This window comes from Phaseolus vulgaris, chromosome 1 (assembly GCF_051622355.1).
Source record: "Phaseolus vulgaris cultivar YP4 chromosome 1, ASM5162235v1, whole genome shotgun sequence".
In the NCBI taxonomy this organism is placed as follows: domain Eukaryota; kingdom Viridiplantae; phylum Streptophyta; class Magnoliopsida; order Fabales; family Fabaceae; genus Phaseolus; species Phaseolus vulgaris.
In genome coordinates, this window is record NC_143498.1 from 37,634,183 (window position 1) to 37,651,928 (window position 17,746).

Genomic DNA, 17,746 nt, shown 5'->3' on the forward strand with positions numbered 1-17,746 from the left:
GACCATAATAGTTTCTAAGATGTTGAGAATGATGTTGGGGCTTCATCCAAATACAACTAAAATTATAACATCATAAAGCTCAACCATCAATTGTGAACATTATTGTAAAAAAAGAGAGATAAATGAAGGAAAAGAGAAGAATTATTAAAAATAGTGCTATAGACTATAGTGCTTAAAAGTAGTTTCTACTAAGAGGGCCTTAAGTAAACATAGCCAGTTGTTATAAGGTGGCTTTAATGCATACATAAACTACAGAACACACTACAGACATTCCGCTAAATACATTCATTGATGATAACAGATAAAAGAGTTTCTCAAGAGATTCACACCTAAATGACAAGAACCCAATGTGGTGAATGGTGGAAATCAGATACTGAGGTTGTAATAAATGAAGCTTTGAAATCTGGTTTGGCACCTAATGTCTCTGATGCTCACACAATCAATGGTCATCCAGGACCTGTCCAAGGCTGTGCTTCACAAGGTAAAGTCAGATTACTAAACTCTAGCCTTTTGGTGTGATTAGACCAAGCCAATGTGACTCAAAAATTGCAATTAACAAGTTCTACTCAATACCTAAAGCCAAAGGAAAAAAATGGCAAACTCAAAAGTCACATCTTATTTCTCTTTATTTTTGGTCTTCAAATATTTGTAAGAAGAATGTTTGAAAACAAAAAAACTTTCTTTGGTGTGCAGAAGGATTTAAGTTGGATGTTCAACCAGGAAACATCTACTTGCTAAGAATCATCAATGCTGCACTCAATGAAGAGCTTTTCTTTAAAATTGCTGGTCATGAACTCACTGTTGTTGAAGTTGATGCAGTCTACACAAAACCATTCAAAACTGATACCATTGTCATAACACCCGGCCAGACCACAAATGTGCTTCTAACAACCAAACATGCAGCTGGAAAATACTTGGTTGCAGCCTCTCCTTTCATGGATGCTCCTATTGCAGTAGACAACAAGACTGCCACTGCCATATTACACTATTCAGGCACCCTTAGTTCCAGCCTCACCACCCTCACTTCCATGCCTCCCAAAAATTCCACCATTCTTGCTACCAGTTTCACTGACTCTCTCAGAAGCTTAAACTCTAAAAAGTATCCAGCCAGAGTCCCTTTGAAGATTGATAGAAACTTGCTCTTCACTGTTAGTCTTGGTATCAACCCTTGTGCTACTTGTTTGAATAATACACTAGTGCAGATAAGTTAAACAAATGCGGCTATTTTAAATTTACAAATGCGGTCATAGAACCGCATTTGATCAACACGCATTTGTAAATCTGGAATTTACAAATGCGGTCCTATGACCGCATTCATAAATCACATTTACAAATGCGGTCATTTTAGATAACCGCATTTGTATATTATTCTGAATTAGGGAGTGGGTTTGGGGTTTAGGATTTATGAATGCGGTTTTTACCAAGACCGCATTCATAAATCACTATTTACAAATGCGGTCATTTACTAAGACCGCATTTGTAAATGCGAATTCACTATTTACAAATGCGGTCTTGGTAAATGACCGCATTTGTAAATAGTGTTTTTTTTTTTTTGGTACATCCTGTTTTGTGCAGAAACCATATATTTAAATAACCTGCATAATGATTAAACCCAGCCAGACAAATACAAAAATGTAGTAACCAATTGAAATCATCAAAATGTACATTTACAAGTGATCAAATTACATATAATAAAACCACTAATGTTGTTTACTTATGCTAGAGTTATAAAAATTAATGAAGTATGTGGACCAAGAATCTCTAACATATGAAATGCCTTCCTCACTCATTGGTGTTTCTTCTGTGAATAACTGCATTGCAAAGTTGACATAAATTAGTTTCTAGATATATATATGTTCAAGAATTATAAAAATGATTTAACATATACCTCCTTCCAACCAGTTTTAACACCTAGTCTTATAATGGTAATCATCCATTGCATAATGTAATAGCCACACTCATAGCTTCCTGGTTGTTTATTACACTATATAATTCAATAAAAAGTAATATGTTAGTATATTGATAAACAATGATAATAGAGAAAGAAAAAAATTACAAACCTTTACTCTTATGTAGTTCAAATTATTTGATCTGGATCGACCTTTTAGGATGTTATATCCACGCCATGAACTGGTTAATACAAAAAACCTCGTTAGTAGATGGTTAATTAGTAACATATACAAAGTTAAGTTTATACTATACTTACGTATCAATGATATCCTTAAATTTTGTGGGCATCTTCTTGTGTAGGGAACAGAACCACACAGCAGTCTTATCAACCATTGATAAGACAAGTAACTGCCAATGATGCCTATATGATCATTGAAAAGAGTTAGTAAATATTTAAAACATGAAATAATAATAATTGATGACATATAATTAAACTTACTCATTAATGTAAGGGCATAAATAAATTTGTTTTCCCTCTTTTTCCAGGATGTTAGTGATGTATGCTTGAGTCTCAGTTGAGTTTGGTCCAATGGGATTAGTATATGCAGGATCTACGAATCCATACATATTTTCCTTCCCCTCAGTGATACAGACTCTATGCAAAAACCTACAAGTTTTTAGTTAAAGCATAATCAATAATAATTTAACATAAAGTAAATTGAATAATAGGTAAAGATACTTACATCATAAAAAATTGAATTATACTTATATTGAGCTCCTGGTTCCCAGATATAAATTCTGATAAATCTGTGTTGTAAATCATCAGTGGCAGTTCAGTGTTGATTTGAAAAAATGTATTATCCCACGGAACTGGAAAAGGATCATTGCCAATCTGACTAGCAATGAGACGTAGGGAAGCCATAGGATCGTCAACTGGAACCTCACGCTTCTTTTTCGGAGTTGGTGGCTGAAAAGGTTCCTACAAGATAAACAACATTTGTATTAAATTATATGTAATATATAAATATAAATAAAAAATAATATAATGAAACGAAATTATTACATGAGGTTCGGGCATAGATCGAATGAGCTCTCTGGGCCAGGCAACGAATGTCTGAAATGCATCGGCCACAGTGGTTACCTCATCTGAAGGTAGTGGAACACGAGCATCAGGAAATCGTACTTTTTCAACAGTTACCTTCGCCACATCAGGGGAGAGAGGAACGTTATGTAAGGTGGTGGCGTTTTTATAGACTTTTTCAAGTGCCACCACCCGAGGAAGTTTGCCGCCCACTACCAGTAGCTCACAATCCTCTGTCTGCCCATTGATATCATCCCCTGATGTTGGAGGAGCCGCACAACTCCCCTTTGTGCTCTTGGGAGTGGGACTAACAAGGGGTTCAATCGGTTTAGCACAAACTTGTTGCGATAGAAACTCTTGTCGCATTCGATCATTCTCCTTTTTCATCTCCAGCCACATCAAATCAGTCTCCTTTCTCATCTCCTCCATTATTTCTTCACGTAACTTAGTCTTCATTTGAGTTTCCTTCTTGGAGGAGGAGGATGGCTGTCGTTCTGAAACTCCAAAATAAAGTTTAATTCCGACCCCTTGTCCAGCGGCACGAACACGACCAGAGTGTTCAGGTCGTCCAATTGCTTCAACCAGGATATCGTGACGACCTTCAGCAACAAATGTACCGTCGGATTCCAAGGAATCCTGCAAGAGTACACAAAAATCATATTTTCAATCATTAATATAATTAATGCTTTAAAAAAATTGAAAATAACAAAAATAACTTACAATTTTTTCGATTATAACCCCGGATTGCTCGGAACTTGGTGCACCGGACTTTTTAATTCGGGCCCTCTTCCATTTTTCATGGCGAAAAGGTGGTGGAGGAGAAGTGACCCCTGTTTCCACATTCTCAGAATACGTCCCCTGTTGAGATTTCTCCTTTTCCACCATCAGTGTTTGCTCAAGTTTTCTATACCCCGAACGAGACATAACGTGCGGGGTAAGATTCTTCAAAGCTATCTCTTGAGCTTTCTTCCGACGATCCTGTCATAATTGAAATAAACAAACTGAAGTAGATAAGATAAACTTATTAATGTTATATAAACAAAAAATTTACTTCACTTACCATCCAAGCCTCATTTTCACGGCTTTCTCTAAAAAGACGCCATGTCTCTTCATCAATATGTTGGTACTTTAAACATGGATTTTCGTCTTTAAGGTCGCCAAAAATGTATCTCGATGTCAGTCTTGACTTAAAGGTACGAAATTTAAGTGCGATATTGGATAATATCTTTGATCGAAGCGGTTCCACATCAGGAATGTCAAAGTTTGCCTGCAAAATAACATCATGAAATTAAAATTAATTAATCAATATTAAAAAGCATTATATGATAACAATAATAATGTAAAGCTTACCAGAACATCCTCCCATAGCATGTTCTGATCAACCTCTGAAACCTCATCCCATGAATTAATCAAAATGGAGAGCCTCTCACGAGAAACAACTCCAAGATAGCTCATAAACTCATCTGCCTTAGGACCAAAAGCCACTCCAGTGTTGACGTCAATGTCAACATGTGTCTTCACACCAGCAGCACGTCTCAATGCAAGACGCTTCAATCTAGTAGGTCCTCTACTACCTCGCCCAGATCGAGGTCTGACTGGAGTCTGGTCGTCATCCATGTCTCTGTTAAAAAAATTAGGTAACAAACATTAGTTAATGTGCATCGAATTAAAATCATATAAAAATAATACATAAAATTATAAATGTTTATTTACATGTTGCATGTGGGTTGAATGTTTATATGTAAATTCCTTCACTGTGGTCTTTACGGGTTGCATGTACATCATCAAGTACATCGTCATCTTTATTAGTTATCATTGGTGTGAATGAACGAGTTTCGCCATATTCAATATCATCTATGGCTTCCCCTTGTTTTTTCCCGTGTAAAACGACATACCAATGTTCTGACGTAGGATCTTTCACATAGAAAACCTGAGATGCTTGTTGAACCATTATAAATTGCTCATCTCGATACCCTATCTTTCGAAAGTCCACTAGTGTGAATCCTGATTCATCAATTTTAACCCCACTTTTATTATCAACCCATTTACACTTGAAAACTGGAACGGAAAACTTAGTGTAGTCAATCTCCCATATCTCTTCTATAAACCCATAGTATGCCATTGATCCAAGTACTGGATTTGTATCTTTCGAAGTCGAAAACTGCATTGACTCGGCTTCAAGAGTAACACCAGAATTTTGAACTGTACTCTTTTCATCCAGGGACTTCGTGTAAAATATACAATTATTCACTTCGTACGCTGTACATGAAATGACATCAAACTTCAATCCAGCAGCCAACCAAGTCAAGGTCTCTGATGCCGTTGAATCCTTGAACACCTCATCTTTAAACCAAGGCATGAAAGTTCTATTATGTTCCATCAAGACCCATTTCTCTGCTTGTCTTGGGTTATTTGCCTTCACAATGGCTTTATGAGCTTCTATGTAAGGTACAACTTCATCTGTGTTATTCAATATGTACAAATGTGCTTGCAAGACTTCTGATCGAGATTTGCTTACAATATTCACACCACGTAAACATTTACTTGTAGAACGCCTGTGGTGCCATGAATTAGCTGGAACACCTATTGGATTTGCTTTTGTCATGTACTCTGAACAAAATTCAATACTTTCTTCAGCTATGTACCTTTCAATCATTGAAGCCTCTGGACGATAATGATTTTTCACATAACCTTTCAAAATTTTCATATACCGCTCAACAGGATACATCCATCTTAAGTACACTGGTCCACACAATCTAACCTCTCTTACCAGATGCACCACTAGATGAACCATGATGTCAAAAAAAGACGGAGGAAAAAACATTTCCAATTCACACAAGATAACAACAATTTCATTTTGAAGTTCATCTAGTTTTGAGGGATCAATGACTTTACAACAGATGGAAGAGAAGAATGAGCACAAACGGGTTATGGTGTGTCTAACATTTTTTGGTAAGATCCCACGGATAGCTACCGGCAACAATTGTTGTATCAAGATGTGACAATCATGAGACTTCAACCCAATTAACTTCAAATCTTGCATTGACACTAGACTCTTCACATTTGAGGAATGTCCTTGTGGCACTTTCACACCCTTTAGACATTGACAAAAACTAATTTTTTCATCTTTTGACATTGTGTAACAGGCTGGGGGCAAATATGTACGCTTACCCATTTGTATGGGTGCCAACTCGCCGCGTATGTTCATCTCAATCAAATCTAAACGAGCATTTAGACCATCCTTCGTCTTCCCGTTAATGTTAAGAAGTGTACCAATTAAGCTATCACACACATTCTTCTCAACATGCATTACATCTATACAATGTCTGACTTCTAACCTCGACCAGTACGGAAGATCAAAGAAGATTGATTTCTTCTTCCAAATATTTGTCACAGATGAATTTTTTTTGGACTTGCCGAAGGTGTGGTCTATGTTATTTACCTTTTCGTAAACCTCAACACCGGTTAATGGAGTTGGTGGACCACTACCCTCTTAGTGTCCATTAAAGGCTTTTTTCAACCTCCGGTAAGGATGATGACTTCTAAGAAACCTCCGATGCCAAAGATATACTGTTTTCCTTCCATGTTTCAATTGTTGAGAAGCAGTGTCTTCTTCGCATATTGGACACGCTTTGTGACCCTTAACACTATAACCTGATAAGTTACCATATGCCGGAAAGTCATTGATGGTGCAAAATAACATGGCATGAAGCTTGAAAGTTTCATTAGCAAATCCGTCAAATACTTCGACACCCTGGTCCCACATTAACTTCAAATCTTCAATTAGGGGACTTAGATAAACATCAATATCATTCCCTGGTTGTTTCGGACCGGATATCATCATAGACAACATCATGTATTTTCGCTTCATGCACAATCCAGGAGGTAAGTTGTAAATAACTAGTAATACAGGCCATGAACTGTGATTTGTACTCATATTACCAAACGGATTCATTCCGTCTGTAGCTAAACCAAGTCGGATATTTCTTGATTCTTTACCAAATTCTGGAAAGTCATCATCAAATTTCTTCCATTGAATAGAATCAGCTGGATGTCGGTACATGCCATCGCATTTCCTCTCATCTGCATGCCATCTAAGATTCTTAGCATCGTCTGGGTTTGCAAACAAACGCTTCATCCTTGGAATGATGGGAAGATACCACATAACCTTCATTGGGGGTCCATGCTTTTCCATGTCATCAATAGAATCATCATCTTTTTGTTTCAACTTATAACGTGATAACCCACACCTCGGACAACTTTTCAACAATTCAAAATCTTTCCGGTATAATATACAATCATTAGGACATGCATGTATCTTTTTGTACTCCATACCCATTGGACAAAGAATCTTTTTTGCCTCGTAATTACGATTAGGTAGACTATTTCCCTCTGGAAGCATATCCTTCAACAGCTGGAGCAATTCCGTGAAGCTTTTATCAGTCCATCCGTTTATTGCCTTCAAATTCATCAATCTTAACACCGCCGACAACCGTGTGAAGTTAGTTGATCCAGGATACAAAGGAGTCTCTGCATCTTTTGACATACTTTCATATCCATGCGCTTTTGCAAAACACTCAGCTCCCACATCACGAATCATGTCCTCCAATCGATCATCATCTCCATCATCGTGTACTGCTTCATCCATGGTAGAACCCACATATTCTTCAGTTACGGAAACACGTGGTAAATTTAATAATTCACCATGCCATGTCCAAGTTGTATAAGATCGAAGAAACCCATCACATAGCAGGTGTTCCCTCATGATATTCACATCCAGTATCCTTCCATTCAAACAGTTAACGCACGGACACCTGATCTTTGCTCCATCATGACCACTAATAATCGCGTTACGCTGCGCAAATTGTATAAATTCCTCTACTCCCCTTTCGTACTCATCACTTATACGAACAACATTAATCCAACTTCGATCCATTATATATTCTGGAATATAGTTAGGATTTTCTAATAATTAGTATTCTCTTCAATCTCACACATTTGCCGAGGGTCGAACACCCCCGGACTCAATCCAAACACGATATTTCTATTCTAAAAGTAACAATAACTAACATAACATAAAACTTTTATTAAAATGTAATTAACAACTAACTAAATATTTCACTTCTAAAATTAAAATTCTAGAACAAAGTTTAATACACTATAGAATTATAATTCCATAAAGATTAATATCATATTCATTTTTATTTAAGTAAAAGTAGTTTAAAGTGACAATTATAAAAAATAAATGATGCCAGGGAAAAAAAAGAAAGATAAGCAAAGAGAAAGTGCAAAAAATAAAAATAATTACAAAAATAGAATTTATATATAATATAAATTTAAGAAAATAGAAATTATATAATACAAAAATTCAAAATACACACAAATATATAAATTATTAGTTATTAGTTATACATTCCAAGTTATATTAGTTATTAATTAAATATATATTATAATACAGAAAAATAAAAATTCAAAATATTAAATATGAATTCAAAATTTTAAATATAAATTCAAAATATTAAATAAATACAACACCAACCTTTAGGTTGATGGTGATCGGAGACGAAGACGAAGGCGTAGGCGAAGGCGGTGGCGGAAGCAGTGGCGGTGACAGAAGCAGTGGCGGTGGCGGAGCAGAAAAAACCAGAGAACCAATAGAACAGTAACCACCTATATGCAGAAAACGAGTAAGGAAACGAAATGACAATGCCAAGGAAGTGAATAATGACAATGACAAAAACGAAAACGAAAACAAACGTTGAAGCAGAGAGAGCCGAAACTTACAATGCAAAGCGGAGAGAGCTGAGAACGTTGAAACGAAGAGCGGAGAAGACGAAAGTGAAAGTGAAAACCAGTGGCGCGCTTCTATTTTTAGGGTAAAATTGATTTACAAATGCGGTTCTAGGGTAAGACCGCATTTGTAAATCAATTAAAATGAATTACAACTGCGGTCATAGTAAAGACTGCATTTGTAATTCATTCTGAATTGAATTACAAATGCGGTCTTACCCTAGAACCGCATTTGTAAATCAATTTAATTACAAAAATGCCACCGCGTTTTTTACAAATGCGTTTAAACGCAAAGCCGCACTAAATAAATAGTCGTTGTTTTCAAATTTTGTACTAGTGATAGCAGGGTGGTAGCAGATATCAACAATGTTACATTTGTGATGCCTAAAATTTCTCTTCTCCAAGCACATTTCTTCAAAATTAAGGGAGTTTTCACAGATGATTTTCCTGGAAATCCTCCTGTATTTTATAACTTCACAGGAACACAACCATCCAATTTAAATACCGTGACTAGAGCAAAGCTATATAGACTTGCTTACAATTCTACAGTTCAATTAGTCTTGCAAGATACTCAAATGTCCCAACGCTTCTTCCACTACCTTTCAAAACCATTCCACTACCTAAGCATCCACCTAGGTATTAGTGATCCAGAAGACGTTGTTATAGCTATAAGAAGAAAACTTAACTCTAGTTATACTCATTCAAACCTTTCATGGTTATCTAAGGCTATCCAACTTCAAATCACTGCTACTAAAAATCGATAAAATAGTTGTACTTTGAATCACGATGGAGAAAATGAGCAGTGGAAGAAATAAGCAGGGGAGGGCAAGCTTTCACACTTAGTCGGACAGAGCTATTAGGAATATCATCTCTGAATTAGCAAGAGCTGGTGTGACCATGATTCCAGACACACTTAGTCGCACAGATACATGTGGTGTACACTTAGTCACACAGATATATGAGACTTTGATTGCTACGGTGCTGATATGGTGGTTTTGGAATGCACTCAACTGGATGTGGCTGAGACCTAAGAGGATAGAGAGGCGTCTCAAGGAACAGGGTATCCAAGGGAGTTCCTACTGTCCCTTGGTTGGAGACATTAGAGATATGATTAAAATGATTAAGGAAGCCAAATCTAAACCCATGGCTCCTCACTCTAATGAAAAAAATCAAGATAGAAACAAAGCGAGAAAACTCACAGTAGAACGAGGCACAACTCTGTTGCGGCAGCAAAAACGAGGGTTCGCCAACGTTGAAAGCGTGGTCGTGAGGCTTGTTCCTCCGCAATCCCAATCCACCACAAAGAGCCTTGAGCCTCCTTCTTTCACTGATAGCGAAACACGAATTAGCTACTGTAGAGGTCGAGATGGATTGAAAACGAAAGGAAATGTGAAACTTACGGTGTTAGGGCACAATCAAGAACACGGTAGGGCACAATGCTTGAATGCTCTCCGTCGCAATGCTTGAATGCTCTTCATCGTCGCAATGCTTGAATGCTCTCTGTCGTCACACGAATTTGCTGATGTGAGAATGTTGTTGATGCCTCATGAGGAAAAGTGGAGTGAAGTGAGTAGGAGAGAATTCTTCACAATTGAAAAATGAAAGAAAAATTAAAATTAATTATTTGTGTTTAATTTGCGAGGGCTTAACTTTCATATTATTTAAATTTAATTTTAAAACTTTTAGCGTGGGCTTAACCTTCAAATATTTAAATTTTAATTATTTTTATAATTTTAGTAGCTGCCATTTCAGCAACGCAACCATTATTTTTATTTTTTTTAAGTTTACGTGGGAATAACTCACGCTTTCCTCACACCTTATTTAATTTATTTTAATAATGAAGGTTTAGTGAAGGTTTAATGGACACTATTTAGTGTCCACTTATGACCTTCAATATTTGTTTGCAGCTAAATTAAGATTTTCTTGTAGTGATACTGTAAGACATTATGAGAAGGAAGTCCAAACCTATGATGTCAAATATCTAAGTCATTATTACAAGAATTTATCTTTTCAAAATCAACAAAGTTTATAATATGATTGTGTTTAAACCCTTGTACAAATACTATGCAACTCAACTCTGTCAATCATCTTCTAAGAATGAATATCCTTAATTTTGACAAAACTCATGAGAAAAAAAAAAGTTTACAGTTTAAAACTTGTATCATGTGTTGAATAAATATTAAGTTGAAAGTGAATTGAGGTATATAAAGAACATTATCTATACAGAGATGCCTTGAAAAATGCATTGTTCCACTTTAAATCCATTAGGTAATTGAAGAAAAAAAATGGGTTTAATTTGTGATAATTGGTAAATAATGAAATGGTATAAATGACATGATTAGTGCCTATGTCAAGAATCCAAAGGTTTTGATTTTGTTTACCTTTCTCTGAAAATACAACTAAATCACCAATGAGATTGTTAGTTTTCTGTGTAACCAATATTTGGTTTTTGCATGATTTTTCATATTTGTTGCATTTGTTCTTGAATAAGTTGTATAATGTTCTGATTTCCCGTAATTTGTTGATTGATCTCTATCATTTCATCATATTTACTTTCACTGTTATTAGAATCAATGTCAAACGAAAAATTGTTAGTGACATGTTTGTTTTTGTGTTTATATGAAGGTGAAAAATCGTGTTTAAAAAAACACTCTTATGTTGTGTGATTCATCTTGTTACAATAAGTGCATTGTTTCCCATAACTTGAATTACAAGCTCTTCCTCTTTCTTGTGTCTTCAAATTATTATTGTAGTTGTTTTTACTAGTCTTCCCTTGTTACTTCCAATTGGTATGATTATTGGCAAACTATTGATCAAGTTTTTAATGTCTCTCTTGTTGGAGAACAAGAGGAAAAACAAAATTTATGCCAGTAAGGATTCATGAGCAAGATCTAAGTTTCGATGGTGTTATAAACATCATTGAGCCCTTTTAGAAAGTAGTAACGTGCTCAAAATCTTGTATTTAATTACCTTCTTGAATGAGGTTTGAGGTTTGGAGGGTTGGGGAAGGAGCTTTGATGATGCCTTCTTGTGGAAGATTGGTGAAGGGAAGAGAATTTGCTTTTGGGAGGATAATTGGGTGGGTGGTGGTGCTTTGAAGTGTGTTTTTCCGAGGTTGTTTTCCTTGAGCACTTCCAAAGCCTCTAAGTTGGCAGAGTTTGGTGGTTGGAGTAACGGTGTTTGAGAGTGGTGTTTAGTTTGGAGAATGAGTCTTTTTGAATGGGAAAAGATTTTGAAGAGTCAACTTTTACAGGTTCTTCAAGGGTTGAGGTTTGACGTGGACAAGGAGGATAGTTCGGCTTGGAAGGATGGGGAGTTCTCAGAGTTTTTCGGTTAAATCAACGTATGTATCTTTAAGGAGGGAGGTTGAAGGGGATAATAGAATTGTGTACGATAAGTTTTGGAGGTGTAAAGCGTTACCTTCAGCCCATGTCACTGCTGCTTGGAGGGTGTTGTTAAATAAGATTGCTACTAGGGTCAATTTGGAAAGGCGAGGAGTTGAGGTTGAAAGTCTCCTGTGTAGTATGTGCGGGGAGGAAGAGGAATCTTGTCGTCATTTATTCTTTGAGTGCACAATAATTTGGTTAGTTTGGAGTTAGTGTTTTGCTGGCTTGGCGTTACATCGGTGGTTCACAATGATTCTTTCAGCCACTTTTTGCAATTTTGGTTGAGTAGTTCTTCTGATTCTGCGAACGAGGTTTGGGGAGCGATTTGGATTGATGTAGTAAGTGAGATTTGAAAACATAGAAATAATGTCATTTTTAAAGGTGGCGTGGTAAATGTTCTAGAAGTGTTCTCTCTTGTTCAGTTAAAGGTTTGGATTACGTGACATCTTCAATTGTTTTCTCTTATTCTTATTGGTGTCTGGATCCTTTGATTAGTATGAAAATGGTTAAATGATGTGTTTGGTTGTTGGTTGGATTCTTAGTTGGGTTTTGGGAGTTTGCAGATTCCATTAATTTTTCTTAACAAGGTTGTAACTACATTTTATCTCATAGACACAACTAGGTGTAGATCTCAATTATTCTAATTCTTCCCACAAGACTTTTAGATATGTAAAGAAATCTGAAATGTAGCTCTTAAATAGGATAAAGTATTCTAAAATTGTTTCCCTTAGAGAATCTTTCTTTTAAATTTTTTCACAAGTCAATTTCATTATCAATGTAATAACACATATTTCTATCTGGTGTAAGTTTGTTATATTAGGAAGAAGAGCGCGTTTCATGGCTCTTGTAATTATTCCTGTTCAGTTGAGGACTTACAAATAATAATGTCGGGATTCTTGTTTGGGTGTAGATAATAGGCACTGGCAGGATTTTGTGATGATCTGTGCTGTTTTGCATTTCATTCTGCAAAGACTCCATCTATGTAAAAGAAATAAGAGACGAACTACAACCTGAGTTTTGGTTTAAGAAAATTGCGTAATGGTCACCATAATAAGTAAAAGCTTTATTTGAAAGCAGAGCGTGCAGTGTGATTAGAGGCTGAAATTCAACAACTTCTGAGACTGAGTGGAAATTTTAGTGCTAAAACAATGCATAGTGAAAGGAAAAATAATATATTTTATTTCTTGCATGCAAATGACGTACATTTACTCTAATCGAGTTGCAGGAATAAAAAATAGAAGAAGCAAATTGAAAATAAAAAAAAAACAAAAGAAACAAAAAACTGATATATATATATATATATATATATATATCACAAGCAAATTTCCTTCAAATTCCCCCTTCATGGCCTCTTTCCCCTTCCCCTTTCAAGTTAATAAGGAATTGAAGACCAAAAAAGAGTGTAAGATATGACAAATATAAATTCCATTGTAGAGTAGCTTATCGTAATTTGGCATGAAGATAAAGCTATTATGCATGAACAGATTCATGCAGAATAGGGTACAAAATCTAGTTATCTAGATTCAAGAAAGTTGTTCCACCTTTTAATCTCCTCCACATTATCAAGTTTTCTGATTCCACCGAACCAGCGAGTCCTAGAACCCTGTTCCTCATGCATGTTTCTGTTCAACACTGATCTTCTCCATCTACTCTGGGATTGAAATTGCTTGAACTCCACTACTAACATCTCTGCAACCAAGACAAACATCTATGAAAAATTGAAAGAAAACATTTTCCTTGTAAGAAAAATAACTTATACAGAGAGATACTTTTACCAGAATGTCTTTCTATCACTAATCCAACTTTCAAGAAATAGTCATCATAGTTTGACACTTTCACTTTTCTGGTGATGTGAAAGAATAATTTTCATTCAAGAAATTATACTTACAACTCTTTAAGGTAAAACCTTAAAAAATTGTATCTCATTACTAAAATTTGACTTATATTCATGGTGGGATTTATCTCAGAAATTTGTAAGACTTTACAAAATCTAAAAAAATCTGTACAAGAATTTTCTTTTAGTAAAAATTCAATAGAAAAAACTCAAGAAACATGACATTTTTTCTATTAATTTTTATAAATATTTATTGCTGGTAAATCCTTAATATATCTGCACCTGTAGATGATTTGGTGTAGATAAAAATTTGAAAATTGTAGTTTTAAAACTTGAGATGAATCTTACCATTATGTTGGCAATGGCATTGACTCACATCTTCTTCACATGCTTCCAGATGACCTATTACAGCATACCACCAATCTGCAGCTCATTTAAAACAGAAGTAAGGAAATAGATTACAAGAATATGATTAAGTAGCATATTTGACATAATGTTGTAAGAAGTGCTTTTTGTGAACAAAATTTTCTATAAAGATTTTTAAAATAGAAAAATAAATAAATACAATTTTTCATAAGTTAAAATTACTTTATATAAAAATTAAAAAACATTATAGGAAAAAGTTCTACAAATATTTACTTATAATTTTATCTTATAAAATAATTAATTTTCTTTTTTCATGTAGAAGTCTTTATAAAAAAACTTATCTAAACATCCTAAAGAAAAATAATATTATGTTAAAAAGGAATATATACTCTTAAATTTAAATGAAAACATGTTGAATTAATTAATTACTTACTATAATGGGAATCTTTTCGTCTTCTAATTTGAATCTCAATTTGATCCCCTGGTTTCAAATCATTCATAGAGTTAGACATATAAAAAGCCCTAGTAGAAGTTTCAACAGGTGATATTCTCAACCTATTCCATGGAACATTTCCCTCAATCATTTGCCACCCTCCTCTTGGAGATCTGTCAAATATAAAGCATACATACATAGCCCACAAACAGATCAAAATATGAAAATATACTGAGTTATCATAGTATGTGTTTAGCTTTTTGCTTTTATCTTAGTGTGTGAAGAACAGTATGATTATTGACTTTTTCCTCAATTTTAAGCCAACAACAGTCACAAAATAGTGGTAGTTCATTTTTATTTTGAAGGGGATTGAGTCAAACTATACCTTGCTTGGAAGGTGTTGGTTCTACAGTCATAGCTGACAATGGCATCACAGCAGAATAGGTTTTGATTTCCATTCTACAAAGTTATTCATACATGATATAATGAAATTAAAGCAATGGATATAAATTAGAAATGTACAAAGATAGAAGCAATTGATGATCAATTAGTGTAACCTTGTAAACTTGAAGTGGAAACCAGAAGCGGCCACTCTCTAGACATATGTACAAAGCCATTTTGGAACAATTTTTGAACAAACTAATCAAGTCAATGAAATTTTCCAAGTAAGAATGAAAGCTTAGAGAAGGCCAAACACCACTGAAAGAGCCACATAATCCACTCTGATTATGCTGTAATAACAAGAGGCTTTGTGTGTTTATTTTTGTTGTGTGCCACAGCCACTCTTGGTAAGCAACATCACCAACAAGCCTACCCCATTTCTGCTTGATCAGCTTCTCCCACAAAGCATCACTCCTGGTTTTATCCCTCAAACAGTTACATACTTGTGCCACTCTAAACAAATCCAATGGTGAAAGGCACTCAAGAATGCAATCCAAGGTCCACTCAGGCAAATCTAAGAGAGAATAAACTTTGCAATCTTTTTGCTTCTCCAGCTTAGATACACAGTTCTTCTCAGATGACATTATGATTTGTTGAAACCTAGAGACACCAGATGACTTGAAGTGATTTTGCAGCTTTCAACAATACAAACCCAAAGGTTTGGCTGATTAAGGAGGAATTATCTTACATATGAAACTTCATAGCTTATTGAATTGGCAAGTCAGATTATTAATTGATTTAGTCATTCTTAAGGAAGTTTTATTACATAAAATTAAAACAGTTTTCTAAAGATGAAAATGCTATAATCAATTCAATTTTTTTAAAATATTGTAAAATGACATGTATGTGTGTATTTTTTAACAAATCCTAGGTATCCTTTTGCAAAGAGTCAAGGATTAATCTCTTGATATACTGATATCCAATTTAGAAGTTAGATTCATATGAGATTGAATTTCTTATTAAACAAAGTTATTTATCATTTAGATCACACACTATTCTAAACTAACACATATTTTAATATTTATGAAGTAAAATAATTAGGGGTGACAATTGATAATTTTTTCTTCCTAGCTCTCCTAAATATTTTTATGTAAATAAAATGATGTTAAATCATTAAAAAATTAAAGAATAAATGTTTCTTGTTGACGGTAAATAATAAGGAAATATATTCTAGAAAATATAATAAAATATAATAAAAAATAAAATTTAAACTTATACGTATAAGTATACAAGTGTAAGCAATTTTCAACAGTAAAAAAATTATATTAATATGATATTAATAAAATAATGAATAACAATATCTTATTATATTCGAAATAAATAATTTCAAACAACAATGAATAAAAAAATTATGCAAACTAAGTGGTGGAAAATAACACATATATCAGCATTGCACATTTTATCCATTAACTCACCAACTTGCATTGCCACTCCACAAGTGATGGGAGTTTATCAGAACTGAAAAAAGATATATCTAAAATAACATATGTTAAGCAATAAATCTTTAAGATAGTTTATGAAACCAATTTATAACTTATACTAAAACCATTTTTTTTATCAATTAGTCTTTGGTTATATTTAAATTTAAGAGATAGAAAGTTAAACTTTGAAGCGTACACGACTTGGTCTTATAGACACATCGAATGCACCGTTATACGTTGTCGATAATTTCGGCCTTATTTTCGTTGTTTTATTCATCACCATTCCAGTTATTCTCACTTGGATGTTGATCGATAGAATAAGGACTTTTACGCAAGAACAATGAGTTAAATAATTAACCTTTTGGTTTGGGTAAACAAGATTATATAACTTAATAATAAGATAGGGTGAGGCACAAGTAATGTATTGTACAAGCTTATTTGTCTTTTTTGCGTATCAACATTTATTTATAGGTGTGATGTGTGTTTACCATTTTTAATACTTTAATTCTTTATTTTGTTCATTATACTCTTTTCATATTTTTTATTAATAAATTATTATTTTATTATAAAAATATATTTATTTTACAATTGCATATATAATTTTAAGTATTCGTTTAGTTTATATGTGTAAAAAGGGGGGAAACTATAAAAATAAGAAGGAAAAAATTAGACTAATATATATATATATATATGAATGCTTAAGCCTATTATTCAGGATTTCTTTTATTCAGAAAGAGTTATATGACCTTCAAAAAGCTAATATGAATTACTGTTTTATGGAGAGTGTAGAAATTGTTTGATGATCAAACAATAAATCGTTAAATAAAAAATCGTCTTTGTCTCTTATGAGTTTGCATCCATCTTAAGGATAATAATTTGATGGCTAGATTGATTAGTATATGAAGTATTATCTAAAAGATTGTTATATATAAATAAGGAAATTTTACATAAGTGATGCAATTTTAGTGGTTAATTATTGAAATAAATATTTTTTAATTAAATAAATTAGTAACACTAGTGCAGAAACATAAAACAAATGCGGTTGTTTTGAATTTATAAATGCGGCTTTATAACCGCATTTGATCAACACGCACTTGTAAATCA

General features: G+C 34.0%; 2 protein-coding genes across 2 annotated transcripts; one reads left to right on the plus strand and one right to left on the minus strand.

Annotated features, from left to right (window-relative positions):
• Window positions 1-333: 333 nt before the first annotated feature.
• On the plus strand, window positions 334-9,525 carry LOC137816155 (laccase-4). The gene is made up of 3 exons (XM_068619239.2): window positions 334-481; window positions 694-1,198; window positions 9,099-9,525. The coding sequence occupies exons 1-3, from the start codon at window positions 334-336 to the stop codon at window positions 9,523-9,525; spliced, it is 1,080 nt and encodes a 359-aa protein (XP_068475340.2).
• A 4,012-nt stretch (window positions 9,526-13,537) lies between these two features.
• LOC137816156 (F-box protein At2g26850) lies at window positions 13,538-15,858 on the minus strand. Its single transcript, XM_068619240.2, has 5 exons — window positions 15,338-15,858; window positions 15,166-15,239; window positions 14,781-14,953; window positions 14,330-14,404; window positions 13,538-13,836 (listed from the first exon to the last, which is right to left on the minus strand). Exons 1-5 carry the CDS (start codon window positions 15,803-15,805, stop codon window positions 13,661-13,663), a joined length of 966 nt encoding a protein of 321 aa, XP_068475341.1. The 5' UTR covers window positions 15,806-15,858; the 3' UTR covers window positions 13,538-13,660.
• Between the last annotated feature and the right edge of the window lie 1,888 nt (window positions 15,859-17,746).

Excerpts from the sequence above, each read along its gene's own strand:
- LOC137816156 (XM_068619240.2), bottom strand. The coding sequence starts at position 15,805 with ATGTCATCTGAGAAGAACTGTGTATCTAAGCTGGAGAAGCAAAAAGAT. Across the intron at positions 15,240-15,337 it reads TTCCACTTCAAGTTTACAAG|AATGGAAATCAAAACCTATT; the intron begins GTTACACTAATT and ends ATAACTTTGTAG. Across the intron at positions 14,954-15,165 it reads ACCAACACCTTCCAAGCAAG|ATCTCCAAGAGGAGGGTGGC; the intron begins GTATAGTTTGAC and ends TATATTTGACAG.
- LOC137816155 (XM_068619239.2), top strand. The coding sequence starts at position 334 with ATGACAAGAACCCAATGTGGTGAATGGTGGAAATCAGATACTGAGGTT. Across the intron at positions 482-693 it reads CCAAGGCTGTGCTTCACAAG|AAGGATTTAAGTTGGATGTT; the intron begins GTAAAGTCAGAT and ends TTTGGTGTGCAG. Across the intron at positions 1,199-9,098 it reads TGTTTGAATAATACACTAGT|TGATAGCAGGGTGGTAGCAG; the intron begins GCAGATAAGTTA and ends ATTTTGTACTAG.